The sequence below is a fragment of the Anthonomus grandis genome, chromosome 20 (genome assembly GCF_022605725.1).
Source record: "Anthonomus grandis grandis chromosome 20, icAntGran1.3, whole genome shotgun sequence".
Classification (NCBI taxonomy): Eukaryota; Metazoa; Arthropoda; class Insecta; order Coleoptera; family Curculionidae; genus Anthonomus; species Anthonomus grandis.
Window position 1 is genome coordinate 5,195,198 of NC_065565.1, and position 19,591 is coordinate 5,214,788.

General features: G+C 30.5%; 1 protein-coding gene across 2 annotated transcripts in view; it reads left to right on the forward strand.

Annotated features, from left to right (window-relative positions):
- LOC126747989 (protein hu-li tai shao) overlaps window positions 1-19,591 on the forward strand; it is a 106,172-nt gene that overhangs the window by 60,856 nt on the left and 25,725 nt on the right. For both annotated transcript variants that reach the window (XM_050456979.1, XM_050456980.1), the window contains exons 9-12: window positions 6,048-6,161; window positions 6,606-6,720; window positions 16,323-16,493; window positions 16,554-16,676. In XM_050456979.1, the coding sequence (XP_050312936.1) occupies window positions 6,048-6,161; window positions 6,606-6,720; window positions 16,323-16,493; window positions 16,554-16,676 (523 nt within the window). The remainder of the gene's footprint in view (window positions 1-6,047; window positions 6,162-6,605; window positions 6,721-16,322; window positions 16,494-16,553; window positions 16,677-19,591) is intronic.

Genomic DNA, 19,591 nt, shown 5'->3' on the forward strand with positions numbered 1-19,591 from the left:
AATCGCTTTGACCTTCAAATAACCTAGGTCAAGTTTAAGGTCACCATCAGATGCACCGATTGATTCCCCAAAACTTTTGTATTTAAAGATTTTTTCTAGCGCCCATATTTCCCAAGATTTTTGGGTGTGTCCATACTTTTGGGACACCCCGTATATAGTCTTTAATAGATTTCATGACAAGAATTCATGGTCCAATTTTCAAGTTCGTATGTCCCTATTATGGGTGCCGAATCCTATAGTGGAATGTCAAAATACCGAAATGACCATTTCCCAAAATATTGACAATATTTTCAACAAGAGAAAAAATCCAGAATTGAAATTCTAATTGTTACAACGGCCCTCGTGTTTGCCAGATTTGGCCCACAGTGATTTTTTTCAAATGAGGAGGTTATTGAGCAAAAAATGTTTTGTTTTCCTAAAGATTTACTAAAGAATCCTCTTATAAAATAATCCGCGTATATATAATAATCTGATCATAGAAATCTAATGTGCTAACTGCTATTTCTTTTGGGATCAAAAGTTTTCATGTTTGGGATAATATGCCTTTTGAACGTTTGATCCTCAAATAAGTGTGTAGGTGTTTGGACATTCATCAACTAATTGCTTTTGCTTCGTTCATTATTAATTGGAATTCATTTTTAATATTAACGGATACTCAAATTTATTGCATTTAAGTACATCTACTGTTTACCAAAGATTTAACCGTTTAATATTTCCTAGGGTAATAAACATGGTTTAATAATGAACGATTTATACTTTTTTATTATACGAATTCACGCATTCCAATTTATTCCAACTTTTTATTCTAGAATATAATTTGTGTACTGTGCCATTTTATTCTTAAGGTTTTTCATACATATACTCGTATATACTCGATTGCTTCAACATGTTTATCGGTTTATTGCAATATTATATTCTCTAGTCTTAAAGGGTAAATTTAATCATATATTGTGAACTCATATTGTTCTGAATAAATGTGTATCAGAATACAAAAAAAAAACTTGATGTTCAGTTATTTCCAATCTTGCTTTCCAGACTGGTTTTCTATGTATTAAGTTGATACTTTTATTTATTCATAAAATATTTTTTCATTAAAATTACAATTTATTCAATAAAAATCATACATTTATTTATCAAAATTACTTTGATCCTTTAAGATTATTTCTTAGTTTGAGATACGATTTTATAGATTTTTGGATACGATTTTTTTTAGAAGAATGTATGGTCCAATTTTCAAATTTATATCTCTGTTGGTTTCAAAGATATGAGCATTTTGACCCTGAAATTTTCAGAGAAAAAAAGTCCTCAACTTCCAAGGCAAATTTATTAATTTCCAGAATTTTTTTTGGAAAAATGCTGAAATACGCATTGAATGATTTAATAAGAAGAATCCATGTTTCAAGTTTCAAGTTTCTATCTCTCTTGGTTGCAGAGATATGTGCATTTTTGTCTTTTAGATATCGAAGTTTTTAGGAAACAAAAAACCTCAACTTTTAAGGCAGACTTCTTAATTTTCAAAAATGTTTTTGAAAAAATGCTTAAATAGGTGTCAAACAATTTTATAAGAACAATGCATGATTCAATTTTCAAGGTTCTCTCTTTCTCTTGATTGAAGAAATATGAGCATTTTGTTTCTCAGATTTTCAGAAAAGAAAAATCTCCAACTTCCAAGACAGATTTCTTAATTTCCGAAAATGTTTTTGGATAAATGCTTGAATAGGTATCAAATCATTTTATAAAAAGAATTCATGGTCCAATTTTCAAGCTTCTATCTCTCTTGGTTGCGGAAATACGAGCGTTTTGTCTCCGATGTTTTGAGAAAACAAAAATCTTCAAATTCCAATGCAAATTTCTCAATTTTTTTTTTAAATTATAAAATAGGCGTCGAATGATTTTATGAGAAGAATCCATAGTCCAAATTTCAAGTTTCTATCTCTCTTCTGTATTTCTATCTCTCACCAAAACCAAAAATTTACTAAAAAAATCATCGAATAAATAGATATTTAACGGTAATAATACACGATGTGTTGCTTGGGGTATTTGTTAATTGAGAACGGTCATTAATAAAACCGCAAATTTATTGATGCACCTGGATTAAGACCTGTATTAGATTTCTCACTCTATTACATGTGAATTAAATTGAAAGGTCAAATAGTAAAAGCATTTTAGTCCAAACTATAAGGACATAAATTGGATTCAAGAGCTAAATTAATGACAATCCATTTGTCTTCAAGAATCGAGGATTAAAAATAAAAAAAATATTAAGGGGGTAGATTGTTGTTGTTGGTATTCTATATTATTTTCAGTTAGGTTAAGATCGGGACTGTTTGCCGGCCAATCACAGAATTTTTCAAAAATATCCCGGTTTAAAAGGGTCGGCCTCCATGTAAAATATGATATGATTGAGAATGCGGTTTAATAATAATGCTTCATTGTCAGAAGATTTTAAAATTTGTAGAAAAGGCGTAAGTAAAAATATTTTTGAATCTAGATAATGAAAAGTTGTCAAGAACTAAAAAAAAAAATTCTTTAACGCTTATTGACTGATCTTAAAAAATTAAAGTTCCACTTATTTGCCATAAAAAATGACACAACTACTTCAGTTTTTCACGTTTTACTCGAAAACCTTAAGGTTATGTGAGAAAAGTATAGATATAAAAACTATAGATTTTTTTATAACTTATAATTTTCTTAATAAGCATTTGTCTCTTAGGCAAAAAAACGTTTTTTATTAACCCTACCCTTACCCCTCACCCACCCCTCACAACTTACCAGTAAGAAATTGTTTTCAAAAATCATTGTTTTCCAAAATATGAATAACAGACGGTTTTGTCGTTAATACCCAATTTAATAACACAGTTTTTTTTATCTAAATGTGATATAATTAAATATATATGTATTAATAAATATTTAATATAAAAACAGGGCTAGTAGATTTGATATTATGGACAAAAAACAGTGATTTTTTAAAAGAATTTCTTACTGGACAAATATTTGGGGTGGGTGGGGGGCCTAAGGGTTGTTTTCTTAAATAACAATGTTTTTGCAGAAAATATGCAATATTTCATCTAATAACGCACTGTTTATTTAAATCTGATATAATCTTATATTATATATATCTTTAGTATAAAAACAGTGTTATGAGATTGGATAATATGGACGAAAAACAGTGATTTTTCAATCAAATATTTGAGGTGTACTAATCGAGTTTAAAAACTAGATATGTAAATCCCGTGACAATTTTTTTAGATGCCGAAATTTTCTCCCTTTTTTAAACAGAACGGATATTCTACTGTTTAATAAATATACGGTTGATAAATGTACCAAAACCAAAAATGTACTAAGAAATCGTTGAATAAATGTAATTTTAACGATAATAATATATGATGTGTTACTTGCATCGGTATAAATTTTGTCAAAAGCATTTTCCCTTACTGTACCACTTCTAAATAACATATTACAAGATATTTATTTATTTTTAGCCCAACAGTATAAACTATTTACAGAGCCAAAGGTTACAATAATGTTTTAATAATTTTTAAGATATACATAAACTAAAACTAAAATATTCTCCGCGACATCATAGTATAAACTATATTTTTTATAATTTATAGCAACATCTTAAGCTTCCTGTATAAACAAATGGGGGGAGAAAGTAAACTCAAAGTCCAAGTCTCATAAATCAAGCGTCTATTTAAAGGTTACGCGTTTCGCCGCATTAGGGCATCATCAGACCTAAGTAAAATTGACAAAATTAAATAATACGGAACAGAACGCTAATTAACAGAAAAGACATACCTATCTAAATACAAAAAACTGCACACTGACTCACACTAACATAAATAAAAATAAAATAAAATAAAATAAGTTTACACCATCGCGTGTATCGTTATTGACTAAAATATGAATTTTAAAACGCCAAATATCACATCCAGTAAATTTTTTACATATTATTTTATAAGGTCAGTCTGGTAGAAGAATTTCCACTAGGGTGAAAGAACATATAAGTCTTTTCAACAATTGTAAGGACACCGATATTAAAGAAACAAAGTCAGCCTTTGCAAATCATCTTTTATCGACTGGTCATAACTTTTCGGTGTCGGATGATGTAACTATATTACATAAGTGTGGAAAAGGTAAAAATCTAGATCTCCTCGAAAAGCTGGAGATTACAAGAGCTAAGAGAAGCCCAATATTAAATTGTGTCAATAATATCTTTAATTTCGAGCCTAATCTCATTTTCAATAATCTCCAATAAAAATTTTTAATCTTGTCTCATATAACGTATTGCGACAAGGTATATGCTTCGGACTTCAGATCCAATGGTCTCTGGTTCAATCCCTGTGTTTTTTTGAAAATTTTTTTTTTGTATATTTTTTCCTTTCATAATTGTACTTGTTTTCATTCTTTATAAAATAATATGTAAAAAATTTACTGGATGTGATATTTGGCGTTTTAAAATCCATATTTTAGTCAATAACGATACACGCGATGGTGTAAACTTATTTTATTTTATTTTTATTTATGTTAGTGTGAGTCAGTGTGCAGTTTTTTGTATTTAGATAGGTATGTCTTTTCTGTTAATTACGTTCTGTTCCGTATTATTTAATTTTGTTAATTTTACTTAGGTCTGATGATGCCCTAATGCGGCGAAACGCGTAACCTTTAAATAGACGCTTGATTTATGAGACTTGGACTTTGAGTTTACTTTCTCCCCCCATTTTTTCATATACTTAAGTCTCTTTGAGAATAATGGATGATTATTTTGAATTCCTGTATAAACATAAGCAAACACAAATTATTAACCCTAAAAAAATTAATAAATACCTTTACACCTAAATCTCAAAGAGAGGAAAAAAAACATAAACGTAAACATAACCCAAAAACGCTCTTACAACTTAGCACCAAAGCATACAAATAAATCACAAGATTGTGAGACTCTATTAGTGTTATTGCACATTATATACAGGGGTGAATATAAGAGTATATTCCTAGGATTTAACCGTGGTACATAAAAATTTAATTTATCTAGCAATTCAGAACAGTCAATATCCCCACGTAGCAACAACAACACAACAACTGAAGCTTTGTTTCTTTTGAATTCAAGAGATTCCACGGAGAATCGATTTAAAAGCAGATTATATGAAATTCCCTGGGTACTGTGATACTTTCTTTGAATTTTTTTCCGTTGAATACTTATGAATTTTATAGAAAGGGTTATAACAGAAACGTATTCAAGTTTGAAACGTACAAAGCTAAAAAATAATGTTGAAGAAGTAGTTAATAGATCAATGGGTAACTAAAGATACTTCGGTCGTCCTTCACTAAATTTTTTTTATAATCTGACATGTTTCGGACATGTAACATGTCCATCATCCGGGATACTATAAAAGAACCAAGGAAACTTATAAGATATAAATTCAAATTGTTAAGTTACAAAAGGTATTAAAATTACTTACACAAATTAAGGGGTTTCGTCAATACATCTTACAGATCTAGTGCCTCAGACAAGGTTACAACTACCAAAAATAAATAAAAACTGTGATTGTTCAGAAGAATTTTACTTTAAAAAATAATGTTTTTATTGCCTCTATGTTATTAAAAATCCCCCGACAATGGCGTACTATAAAGCCCAACAGTAAAGGCTAAATTAGGGTCAAAAAGTAGGGACACCCAAACCCGAAACCATATTCAATTGGATTTTTTTTTCCGTGAAAAAGTAAGCGCTTTACATCTCAGGACATTATAAAGATTTAATAAAAATAAAAAAATCAAAAACTTCCCACACAGTTTCCTTACATTTACGAGTATAAAAAAAAAACGTGTGCTCGTAGTGCGTGCTTGTGTCACCAGTGATCAAACGTAAATTAGCGCCTCAAACAGCAAAACCAGTTTATTAGGGCGGGTTGACGTTGCACAAAGTACGGTACGGGCACACGAATTTTTTTTACTCCGAATTATGACGACGATTTTCTTTTTTTCTTTTTTTTTCTTTAATTTAAACGTAAATTTAGCACCAATCTAATTAGCTGGTTTTGCTGTTACAGTGGGTGGCTGAAGGATCGCCCAGTCACTCCAGTACACCCGTCAAAATCGACGCTGCCTTGCAGTTTGTCCCTCAGGGTACCAATCCGAAGGAGTTCAAGCAAAAACAGCAACAGGTAAGAAAAATACTTTTTTTTTTTTAAATATGTATCTATATAAGTTTGAACTAAAGGACTGTTCCTAAATCTTTAATATTATTCTCCAATCTCAGTTAAATCTGTATCAATTCCTTTGTCTCCCGGAATCCAGGATTTAAAATAGAAAAACTAAAGGGGTTAATTATGTCTTATATATTCTCAATCGGGTTAAGATCGGGACTTTTTGCTGGCCAGTTTATAGTTTTAATCGCAACCTGATTTGATTCAGTTTTCTCTCGAGCAATTATTTTCTACAAAAAAAAGACCGTTCTTCATTAACTCGTTCTTTATTTCTTCGATAATAGAAAAGATTTTGTGTGTAAAATCCCCTTTTTTTATTTATGGGAATTGTGCGACAACTTTCACATTTGTTACATAAATAACAATTTTTTTAAATCAATTATTTCTGCTTCGAACGTGCAGATTAAAGACTACAGGAGGGCGGACAAAATATCGGCCGGTCCCCAGTCTCACATTTTGGAGGGCGTGACGTGGGAGGAGGCTCGTAAGATGCAGGACGCCGCCGTGACTCAAACAGGTAATTTTTTTCAATTCAATTTTATGTTTATTATTATAATATTGTTTAAATTAATTATATATTTATTAGTGTATTAATTAGAGAGCGAGAGTACGTCCCAATAATTATAAAATTTTAATTAGTGTTTTATATTATTTGACATAAGGGTGTTTGTGAAAGGAAGGCCTTGGACAGAGGTGCATGAATGCGAGGATGCTTTGAATTTAATTTAAAAAAAATGGTTAGATCTTAACGTTTTAATCCTAAACTGTGACAATTTTTTATAAGATCAATTTTAAAAAAAACAAATCAATTAATGGTTGCAAAGAAAGATATGATTGCAATTGCACTTTGAATATTTCAATTATTTTGTTTCCTCTAGTTTATTTTTACATAAATTAGAATTGGAATTTAAAATTACTTTATATCAATTTTTGTTTTTTATAATGTTAGAGCTATAAGCCAAGAAAAAGTGTTTTGGTTTTTGTCATGTGGAAAACTGCTTTTGGCGATTAAATTCTGATCTATAGTACTTAGAGACTTCATTTAAAAACTACCAGTAAGAAAACCATGAATTATAATAATCTGGAAAGTTGAAGAAGTAGTCCATACTTGCAGTGGAGTTAATATGTCAAAGGTTAACTAAAATAGTTTCGGTCATCATCCACTAAATTTATTTGAAAAACCATCTATCCTACATGTTTCGGACATATAAGATGTCCATCATCAGGGATATACAATGAGGGTTTTCGTCACAACACATAAAAAGCCACAGTGCTTCTGGCAAGGTCAAAGGTTAAAATTACTAACAATAAATAAAAAGGGCATATTAAGATGCATGAGAAAGTGACCAAACGGGGTCCACACAAACATTAAAATCACATAATTACCTTGCATCTTAATATGCCCTTTTTATTTATTGTTAGTAATTTTAACCTTTGACCTTGCCAGAAGCACTGTGGCTTTTTATGTGTTGTGACGAAAACCCTCATTGTATATCCCTGATGATGGACATCTTATATGTCCGAAACATGTAGGATAGATGGTTTTTTAAATAAATTTAGTGGAGGATGACCGAAACTATTTTAGTTACCCTTTGATAATCTGGAAAGTTTTAAGGCCCTACTTTAAGAAAAAGTGAATACTTTGGGCAATTTTGAATTTTTTCAAGTGAAAAATTCTGCTTTTGTGAGACAAATTCTGTTCTATTGTACTTAGAGAGTTGATTTTAAAACTACCAGTAAGGAAATCATGAACTATAATAATCTGGAATGTTGCAAAGGTCTACTCCAAAAAAAAGTCAAAATTTTGGGCAATTTTCGGTTTTTGTCATATGAAAAACTGCTTTTGGGGTCCAAATTCTGTTCTATTGTACTTAGAGGGTTGATTTAAAAACTGCCAATAAGGAAATCATGAATTATAATAATCAGGAAAGTTTCAAAGGTCTTTTTCAAAAAGAAGTCAAAATTTTGGGCAATTTTCGGTTTTTGTCATGTGAAAAACTGCTTTTGGGGTCTAAATTCTGTTCTATTGTACTTAGAGGGTTGATTTAAAAACTCCCAATAAGGAAATCATGAATTATAATAATCAGGAAAGTTTCAAAGGTCTATTCCAAAAAGAAGTCAAAATTTTGGGCAATTTTCGGTTTTTGTCATATGAAAAACTGCTTTTGGGGTCCAAATTCTGTTCTATTGTACTTAGAGGGTTGATTTAAAAACTGCCAATAAGGAAATCATGAATTATAATAATCAGGAAAGTTTCAAAGGTCTTTTTCAAAAAGAAGTCAAAATTTTGGGCAATTTTCGGTTTTTGTCATGTGAAAAACTGCTTTTGGGGTCCAAATTCTGTTCTATTGTACTTAGAGGGTTGATTTAAAAACTGCCAATAAGGAAATCATGAATTATAATAATCAGGAAAGTTTCAAAGGTCTTTTTCAAAAAGAAGTCAAAATTTTGGGCAATTTTCGGTTTTTGTCATGTGAAAAACTGCTTTTGGGGTCTAAATTCTGTTCTATTGTACTTAGAGGGTTGATTTAAAAACTGCCAATAAGGAAATCATGAATTATAATAATCAGGAATGTTGCAAAGGTCTACTCCAAAAAAAAGTCAAAATTTTGGGCAATTTTCGGTTTTTGTCATGTGAAAAACTGCTTTTGGGGTCCAAATTCTGTTCTATTGTACTTAGAGGGTTGATTTAAAAACTGCCAATAAGGAAATCATGAATTATAATAATCAGGAAAGTTTCAAAGGTCTATTCCAAAAAGAAGTCAAAATTTTGGGCAATTTTCGGTTTTTGTCATGTGAAAAACTGCTTTTGGGGTCCAAATTCTGTTCTATTGTACTTAGAGGGTTGATTTAAAAACTGCCAATAAGGAAATCATCAATTATAATAATCAGGAAAGTTTCAAAGGTCTATTCCAAAAAGAAGTCAAAATTTTGGGCAATTTTCGGTTTTTGTCATGTGAAAAACTGCTTTTGGGGTCCAAATTCTGTTCTATTGTACTTAGAGGGTTGATTTAAAAACTGCCAATAAGGAAATCATGAATTATAATAATCAGGAAAGTTTCAAAGGTCTATTCCAAAAAGAAGTCAAAATTTTGGGCAATTTTCGGTTTTTGTCATGTAAAAAACTGCTTTTGGGGTCCAAATTCTGTTCTATTGTACTTAGAGGGTTGATTTAAAAACTGCCAATAAGGAAATCATGAATTATAATAATCAGGAAAGTTTCAAAGGTCTATTCCAAAAAGAAGTCAAAATTTTGGGCAATTTTCGGTTTTTGTCATGTGAAAAACTGCTTTTGGGGTCCAAATTCTGTTCTATTGTACTTAGAGGGTTGATTTAAAAACTGCCAATAAGGAAATCATGAATTATAATAATCAGGAAAGTTTCAAAGGTCTATTCCAAAAAGAAGTCAAAATTTTGGGCAATTTTCGGTTTTTGTCATGTAAAAAACTGCTTTTGGGGTCCAAATTCTGTTCTATTGTACTTAGAGGGTTGATTTAAAAACTGCCAATAAGGAAATCATGAATTATAATAATCAGGAAAGTTTCAAAGGTCTATTCCAAAAAGAAGTCAAAATTTTGGGCAATTTTCGGTTTTTGTCATGTAAAAAACTGCTTTTGGGGTCCAAATTCTGTTCTATTGTACTTAGAGGGTTGATTTAAAAACTGCCAATAAGGAAATCATGAATTATAATAATCAGGAAAGTTTCAAAGGTCTATTCCAAAAAGAAGTCAAAATTTTGGGCAATTTTCGGTTTTTGTCATGTAAAAAACTGCTTTTGGGGTCCAAATTCTGTTCTATTGTACTTAGAGGGTTGATTTAAAAACTGCCAATAAGGAAATCATGAATTATAATAATCAGGAAAGTTTCAAAGGTCTATTCCAAAAAGAAGTCAAAATTTTGGGCAATTTTCGGTTTTTGTCATGTGAAAAACTGCTTTTGGGGTCCAAATTCTGTTCTATTGTACTTAGAGGGTTGATTTAAAAACTACCAGTAAGGAAATCATGAACTATAATAATCTGGAATGTTGCAAAGGTCTACTCCAAAAAAAAGTCAAAATTTTGGGCAATTTTCGGTTTTTTCATGTGGAAAATGTTGCCTTTGGGAGACAAATTCTGTTCTATTGTACTTAGAGAGTTGCTTTAAAAACTACCAGTAAGGAAATCATGAACTATAATAATCTGGAATGTTGCAAAGGTCTACTCCAAAAAAAAGTCAAAATTTTGGGCAATTTTCGGTTTTTATCATGTGCAAAACTGCTTTTGGGGTCCAAATTCTGTTCTATTGTACTTAGAGGGTTGATTTAAAAACTGCCAATAAGGAAATCATGAATTATAATAATCTGGAAAGTTTCAAAGGTCTACTCCAAAAAAAAGTCAAAATTTTGGGCAATTTTCGGTTTTTTCATGTGGAAAATGTTGCCTTTGGGAGACAAATTCTGTTCTATTGTACTTAGAGAGTTGATTTAAAAACTACCAGTAAGGAAATCATGAATTATATTAATCTGGAAAGTTTTAAAGGTCTACTCCTGAAAAAAGTGAAAATTTTGGGCAATTTTCGTTTTTTTTATTTGAAAAACTGCTTTTGGGGGACAAATTCTGTTCTGTTGTACTTAGAGAGTTGATTTAAAAACTCCTAATAAGGAAACCATGAATTATAATAATCTGGAAAGTTTAAAGGATGTACTCCAAAAAAAGTCAACATTTTGGGCAATTTTGGTTTTTTTAATAAAGAAGTTTATTTAGCATAATAGCTACATACATTACAATAACTATAATTATAATATAAAGCAGTACTAAAGCCTACAAAGAAAATAAACTACAATAATAATAATAAACCAATAAAAGTTCATTACATACAGGGCTACATTAGGTATAATAAAACTTATAACTAAAATCATAAAAAGAATATAATGTACAACACAAAAAAAAAAAAAATAGAAATACTCTTAGCTATCCCTATTTAAAAGATGTTTTCTCAATAGCCTCCCAAACTGGTTTACATTATCACAGGTCTTAATTATCACAGGCAATTTATTAAATTCTATTGAGCCTCTAAATAAAATCGAATTAAGTAACTGAACAGTGTTACACCTATCCACTATGGCGAAATCTTGACGATGTCTAGTATTGTATGTGTGTACATCCTCAAACGATTTTAACTTGTCACAGATTTAGCTGGGTAACAAACGATGTTTCAATTTAAATATAAACAAATAGACATTAAACTTTATACGTTCAGTCACAGACATCATATTTAGGACACTTAACATACATTTAATTGGTGTATATCGATCACATTTTAAAATCAGTCTCATAGCTCTATTCTGTATTACTTCCAACTGGTGTAGTTTATATTGTGGCAAATTAAACAACAACGTGGATCAATACTGCAAATGCGGAAGTGCAATGCTATTAAACAAAAGCAACTTTGTGCTCATGGAGAGGTTTCCTCCCACTCTGGTGATAAATCCAACTTTTTTGGAGAATTTTCGCATGACGTAGTCTGCATGTGCACCAAAGTTTAAATTGGCATCTAGAATAGTACCCAAATACTTAATTTCACTCTCATAAAGAATCCTATCTCCATTTACAGTAATGCTCACACTATCCATGTCTATTTGATTAAGTCGTGACTTTTTGCCAAATATGCAAAACTTCGATTTAGCTGTATTTAAACACAATTTGTTAGTGCAAAGCCAGACAAATAAACTATTCAATTTATTTTTTAGGTCGATTTGCATTTGCTGTAAGTTCTTGCCTATAATATACACCATTGTATCATCTGCAAATAATACCACCCTACACTTTTCAAAAATGGTCCTAAAACAGTTCCTTGAGGCACACCATAATTAACAAAAACACACTGAGATATACTATTTTTAAACATTACACGTTGGACTCTGTTAGACACATACGACTTAAACCAACTCAAAGCATTATCCCTAATTCCTAATTGCTGTAGTTTGGTAATTAAAATTTGTCTATCTATCGTTTCGGAGGCTCTCTTAAAATCTAAAAATACCGCTAAAACAAGATTATCACAGTCGATAGCTTTGAGAAATTCATCACAAATATTAACGACAACGGATTCACAAGAATGATGCTCACGAAATCCCGACCGTCCAGGAACAATTATTTTGCCTTTATCACAAAACTCAACAAGTTGTTCCTTAACACAATTCTCAAGGAGCTTTTCATAGACAGGTACCGTGTTAATGGTTTTCATGCAAAAAATTTTGCTTTTGGGAGACAAATTCTGTTCTATTGTACTTAGAGAGTTGATTTAGAAACTACCAGTGAGGAAATCATGAATTATAATAATCTCGAAAATTTAAAGAATGCACTCCAAAAAAAAGTGAAAGTTTTGGGCAATTTTGGATTTTTTTATTTGGAAAATGTTGCTTTTGGGAGACAAATTCTGTTCTATTGTACTTAGAGAGTTGATTTAAAAACTACCAGTAAGGAAATCATGAATTATAATAATCTCGAAAGTTTAAAGGATGTGCTCCAAAAAAAAGTGAAAATTTTGGGCAATTTTCGGTTTTTCCATGTGGAAAATGTTGCTTTTGGGGTACAAATTCTGTTCTGTTGTACTTAGAGAGTTGATTTAAAAAATACCATTAAGGAAATCATGAATTATAATAATCTGGAAAGTTTCAAAGGTCTGTTTCAAAAAAAACTCAAAATTTTGGGCAAGTTTCGGTTTTTTCGTGTGGAAAATGTTGCTTTTGGAGGACAAATTCTGTTCTATTGTACTTAGAGAGTTCATTTAAAAACTACCAGTAAGGAAACCATGAATTATAACAATCTGGAAAGTTTCAAGGATCTACTCCAAAAAAAAGTGAAAATTTTGGGCAATTATCGGTTTTTTCATGTGGAAGATGCTGCTTTAGGGGTACAAATTCTGTTCTCTTATACTTAAAAAAGTGATTTAAAAACTATCATTAAGGAAATCATGAATTATAATAATCTGGAAAGTTTCAAAAGTCTACTCCAAAAAAAAGTCAAAATTTTGGGCAATTTTCGGTTTTTTCATCTGGAAAATATTGTTTTTGTGAGACAAATTCTGTTCTATTGTACTATCGTGCCAAAAAAAAAAGCTGGCACAGCAAAATGTCCTAAATCTCTTGGTCTATTATATTTTTATGTTGTCAAAGTTAATTGAATTTTTTGACATCCGTGTCCACAAAATCGTTTTTTCAAAATGCCCGCATTATCTTCTCAAGAAAAAGCAATAATATACACTCGTCTCATGGATGGAGTTCCTAAGATAAAAAGAATCGCAGCAGAAGAATTGGGCATTAGTAAAAATACCGTTTCCTTAGCTAAGGTAAACGACATTTAAGGTTTTTTGGGATAAAATACTAGAAACTTAATTTTAAGTATGCCACGACGTTTGCAAGCTGTAATTGATAACGGCGGTACGCTTACTAAGTATTAATAATTTTTTGTTATTCCATATTATCAAAAAAGATATCAGTTAGTTTTGTATCAATATTATTATTTATATATGTAATTATTAAGACTCCAAAAATTCATAAAGCGTAAATATGCATACTATACCTAAGGAATGTGATTTACTATAATAGACTAGGAGGAGACAATTCCCTACTTAAATTTTAATCTCCCAGTTTTTTTTCGGCACGATGGTACTTAGAGAGTTGATTTAAAAACTACCAGTCGGAAAATCATGAATTATAACAATCTGGAAAGTTTCAAGAATGTACTCCAAAAAAAAGTTAAAATTTTGGGCAATTTTGGGTTTTTTTAATGTAAAAAACTTTGCTTTAGGGGACAAATTCTGTTTTATTACACTTAGAGAGTTGATTTAAAAAATACCAATAAGGAAACCATGAATTATATTAATCTGGAAAGTTTTAAGGATCTACTCCAGAAAAAAGTGAAAATTTTGAGCAATGTTGGATTTTTTCATGCAAAAAATGTTGTTTTTGGGGGACAAATTCTATTCTATTGTACTTAAAGAGGTGATTTAAAACTGCCAGTAAGGAAATCATGCATTATAATAATCTGAAGAGTTGCAAAGGTGTACTCTAGAAAAAAGTAAAAATTTTGGGCAATTTTGGATCTTTTCATGTAAAAAACTGCTTTAGGGGAACAAATTCTGTTCTATTGTACTTGAGGAGTTCGCGTGCTTAACCGGATATATCCACTTTCAGAAAATTTTCAAGAAACACGAAAAACACCCTGTGTATTTAAAAATAGTCATATTTTAAGAAAATATCTTTAATTTAGCGGGGTTGACCAATTTGTTAACATAAAAAGAAACAAAAAAAAGTTAACAATTCGTCATTATTAGCAATAAAAGTTTGTATATATCCGTTTTTGCATACAAATGAGACATAGTAAGCAAAAATATATATTTATTTCTCTTTAAACAAACTGTATCAAGTTAATTAATTTGACAAAAGTAATGAAAGGAAAATTAAATATGTGTTGCGTTTCTTTCATGCAGGCAATCGCATAGCTCATTTTCTTCTTGGGTTTCAAAATTTACCGAAGTATCCACATTGGCTCCGGTATTGTTACTATGTAATAGGTTTTTGTACCACAAAAAATCTTCCCTGTTTCGCCAATCATCCCCAAAATGCTCCTTTATTTTTTTATATACCTTTTCCAATTCTTTAACATTATACATTTGCCAGTCAACGCTCAGTTTTTTTACCAAACCCCCTTCCGAATATATTTCAACGTATTTTTCTTTTGTTGTAATGACTCGATGTCTTATGAACTTAAAACACTAAAAGAACACTTTTATTTGACTGGTCTTATAGGAGTTAAAAGCGCGTGGAGTCACAACTTAACGTCCAAACAACAACTACTAGAATAGATAATAAAAAGTGCAATAGAATACGCACAACTTGTTTATTTGAATATATCCGCTTTTGTTATCAAAATTTGGATATATCCGGTTTTGCTCCAAATGTCGAAGTTTACTTAACGTTTTAAATGGGATTTATTCGGTTTTGCTTTCAAATAAATACATGAACCTATAGAAATGATAACAAAGAACCAAAAAACGATTTTCGGTGAAAAGTGGATATATCCGGTTTTGCACCCAAACTCCTCACTTGTTTGTAGAGAGTTGATTTAAAAACCATAAAAAAGATAATATAAATAAATTTTACATTATTTTGAAGTATTTTTTCGTTTTTTTTTAAGTTGATAGTATAATAATTCAATTCAAAGACAATAAATTTATAAATAATAAATAAATAAATAAATGCGTCTTTATTTTATCCTCGGCGAAGTGCAGCCAGCTATGCTGCACTTCGCTGAGGAAATATACGTTTTGTGTTTTAATTATCATTTGACTAAATCAAAAACGAATTTACATTTATTCATTGCCCTGGTTCATCAAAATGTACACAGTTAAACACAAAAATACAGATACACAATTGCTGTACATCAATATTTTGACAGTAAATAATTTTTAAATAAGTTGACAAAAACATTTGGCATCTCACCATTAAATAACTTAAGGATAACATATGAGAAAGAACGCTGAACAAGAGGAGTTCTATGACGAGGTATATTGAGTAAATTATTGTGGCGTGTCTAGAGTGCTAGAGAGAGATGCAAGCTTTTCATATAAGTACTTGGGCTTCCTTGTCTCAAACAACTCATGCAAAAAACTTACCAAGTGAAGCCTAAACCTTTCTTGCATATTTAGCCAGTTTTATAAGCTCAACTTGTGACTTACATGGTCTCTGTAAGGGAAAATATGAAAAGAAGACAAGCTTTTATAGAGATTTTTGAAAGAAATAATTGACCTTTGCACAACTTTGCTTACATGGGTTTTAAACCTTAAATTATGATCAAAAATAACTCCAAGATTTTCATATCCAAGAACATTAGGAATTCAAGTATTATTCATATAAAGTTGAATTTTTTGTCCAGCTAAGTCTTTGTCTGGACCAAAAAACATCGCATTTGGACGGATTAAGAACCAATTAACCCATTATTGTGAGAATATTTTATTTTTTACCGTATTTAATTTTTTATAAATAAAGATTATAATACTTAAGTAGAATCGAGACAAGATGTAACTTAAACACATCAGTATAAACTTCGTATTTAATTGACTATATGTACTTGATAGGTGATCAAGTAGTTCTAATGGGGGCAGCGTCGAAGGGTATAATTCAAAGGGGACATCAACACAACGCGATGGTATACAAGAGTCCTTATGCCAAAAATCCGTTCGATTGTGTGACAGACGAAGAGCTGGAGGATTACAAGAGGGTGGTCGAGAAGAAGTCTAAGGGAGAATGTAAGAGGGAGGAGGATTTTTTTCATAACAGCGTTAAAAAATATATAAAAACAATTTCAGACGATACAGACTATAGTGAATCGGAAGGGTTGTCTTCCTCGCAGATTAACAAACGATTGGACGGCCTTCATTTGAGGTCGCCTACCTCAGTCACCAGTGAGACAGAAGAAGAAAGTAGAGACGGTAAGTTTTGTTTTAATTTTTATTTTAATTGAAACGAGTTTTCATAAAAAAAAGTGTCTTTTACCCTTAAAATAAAAGAATATTATATTGAGTACTACAGTTTGAGCAGTTTTAGTGCGATCATGAGCACAACACTAGATTTAAAGACGTTCATCATTGTCTTTCAAGAGTTACTGTGATATAAAATAAAAAGCCTCTTGTTGAAGCGACAATCTTAAAACGAATTTATGAAATTGCCATTTTATTGGATTTCATCGTTATTTTTTGCCAAAAAACATTGATTTAGAGATTAAAAGATTTACAACTTGTCGGCTGTCAATTTTACGTAGATAATGGAAACTTTGTCATTGCAATATTCTTTGATTTGCAAAAGGCATTTGACGCAATTGACTGTGAATTATTGTCAAAAAAGAACAAATTTTTATCGTATAATTGGTAGAGCATTTCATTGGTTTGGGAGAACTTCAAATTTAGTGGCTCTGGGACCTTGATGTACAAAATTGCCTCTAACTCGAAAAGTTTTTCAGGTACAAGAATCGTTCTCATATGAAAATGTTTGTTAGTAAATGCTCTTTATTGCACTAATACTCGTTTTCAAATATTTCCACCATTTCTCAAAATATTCTCAAGAAAAGTTAGAATTTGTTAAGAAAAATAACAAAAAAAATTACCTTAACCAAAACAGCTCTAGCTACCTCAATTTTTAACCCAGACTGATGTTTTTACCCTTAAATCCATCCTCAGGAATCCCACTATAAGGATGTAAAAAAATTTTAAGAGTATCTTAAGTAGTTTTCAAGTTATGACTAAAAATGTCGGCTAATAAATAAAAATCTTGTCATTGCAATATGGTTTTACAAACTTCAAATTTGGTGGCTCTAGGACCTTGTTGGACAAAATTGCCTCTGACTCAAAAAGTTCTTGAGGTACAAGAATCGTTCTCATATGCAAATGTTTGATAATAAACGCTCTTTATTGCACTAAAACTCTTTTTTAAAATATTTTTACTATTTATCAAAATATTCTCAAAAAAAGTTAGAATTTGTTAAGAAAAGTAACAAAAAAAATTACCTCAACCAAAGCAGCCCTAGCTACCTCAATTTTTAACCCAGACTGACGTTTTTACCCTTAAATCCATCCTCAGGAATCCCACTATAAAGGTGTAAAAAAATTATGAGAATACCTTGAGTAGTTTTCAAGTTATGACCAAAAATGTGTGCTAATAAATCAAAATCTTGTCATTGCAATATGGTTTTATAAACTTTAAATTTGGTAGCTCTAGGACCTTGTTGGGAAAAATTTCCTCTAACTCAAAAAGTTTTTGAGGTACAAGAATCGTTCTCATATGAAAATGTTTGGTAATAAACGCTCTTTATTGCACTAAAATTCTTTTTAAAATATTTTCACTATTTCTCAAAATATTCTCAAGAAAAGTTAGAATTTGTTAAGAAAAATAACAAAAAAAATTACCTCAACCAAAACAGCTCTAGCTACCTCAATTTTTAACCCAGACTGACGTTTTTACCCTTAAATCCATCCTCAGGAATCCCACTATAAAGGTGTAAAAAAATTATGAGAATACCTTGAGTAGTTTTCAAGTTATGACCAAAAATGTGTGCTAATAAATCAAAATCTTGTCATTGCAATATGGTTTTATAAACTTCAAATTTGGTAGCTCTAGGACCTTGTTGGACAAAATTGCCTCTAACTCAAAAAGTTTTTGAGGTACAAGAATCGTTCTCATATGAAAATGTTTGGTAATAAACGCTGTTTATTGCACTAGTACTATTTTTAAAATATTTCCACTATTTCTCTATATATTCTCAGGAAAAGTTAGAATTTGTTAATAAAAATAACAAAATAAAACTACCTCAACTAAAATCACCCTAGCTATCTCAATTTTTAACCCAGACTGACGTTTTTTCCCTTAAATCCATCCTCAGGAATCCCACTATAAAGGGGTAAAAAAATTATGAGAATATTTTAAGTAGTTTTCAAGTTATGACTAAAAATGTCGGCTAATAAATAAAAATCTTGTTATTGCAATATGGTTTTATAAACTTCAAATTTTGGTAGCTCTAGGACCTTGTTGGACAAAATTGCCTCTAACTTAAAAAGTTTTTGAGGTACAAGAATCGTTCTCATATTAAAATGTTTGGTAATAAACGCTGTTTATTGCACTAGTACTATTTTTAAAATATTTCCACTATTTCTCTATATATTCTCAGGAAAAGTTAAGAGTTTGTTAATAAAAATAACAAAATAAAACTACCTCAACCAAAATCGCCCTAGCTATCCCAATTTTTAACCCAGACTGACGTTTTTACCCTTAAATCCATCCTCAGGAATCCCACTGTAAAGGTGTCAAAAAATTATGAGAATATCTTAAGTAGTTTTCAAGTTATGACCAAAAATGTCGGCTAATAAATAAAAATCTTGTAAAACTGTAAGATCTCGAACTTACAAACAACAAACAAACAATTCGAGACATTAAAATTACCTTACGAATGTTTTTTTTTTAAATTAAAACAGTTTATTTCAAAAGTCAATCATTTAATTTTAAATAAAAATTAAATTCTTGGTTTTTTTCGATCCTCTTTGTTCCCAAGAATTCCCATAATAAAACAACTGATTGAATTTTCGAAATGAATGCAAAAAATTCAATGCAAATAACTTGAGGTTAAAGCCATGAATAATTGTCTCTATCACTTTCTAGCAGAGCACTTTATAAAGCCTCATTGAGTTAAACAGGACGATTTAAGTGGGAAATTCTGTGATTCTTTGCCTGAAGAAGCCAATAAGCAGAAACATGTATCTTAATTCAAGAAATTTTATTAATTTATTAGTTTTCTATTAAGGAAATACCGGGTTATATGGAAATTGGATCGTAAGAAAGAATTTTTAATTCCAAACAA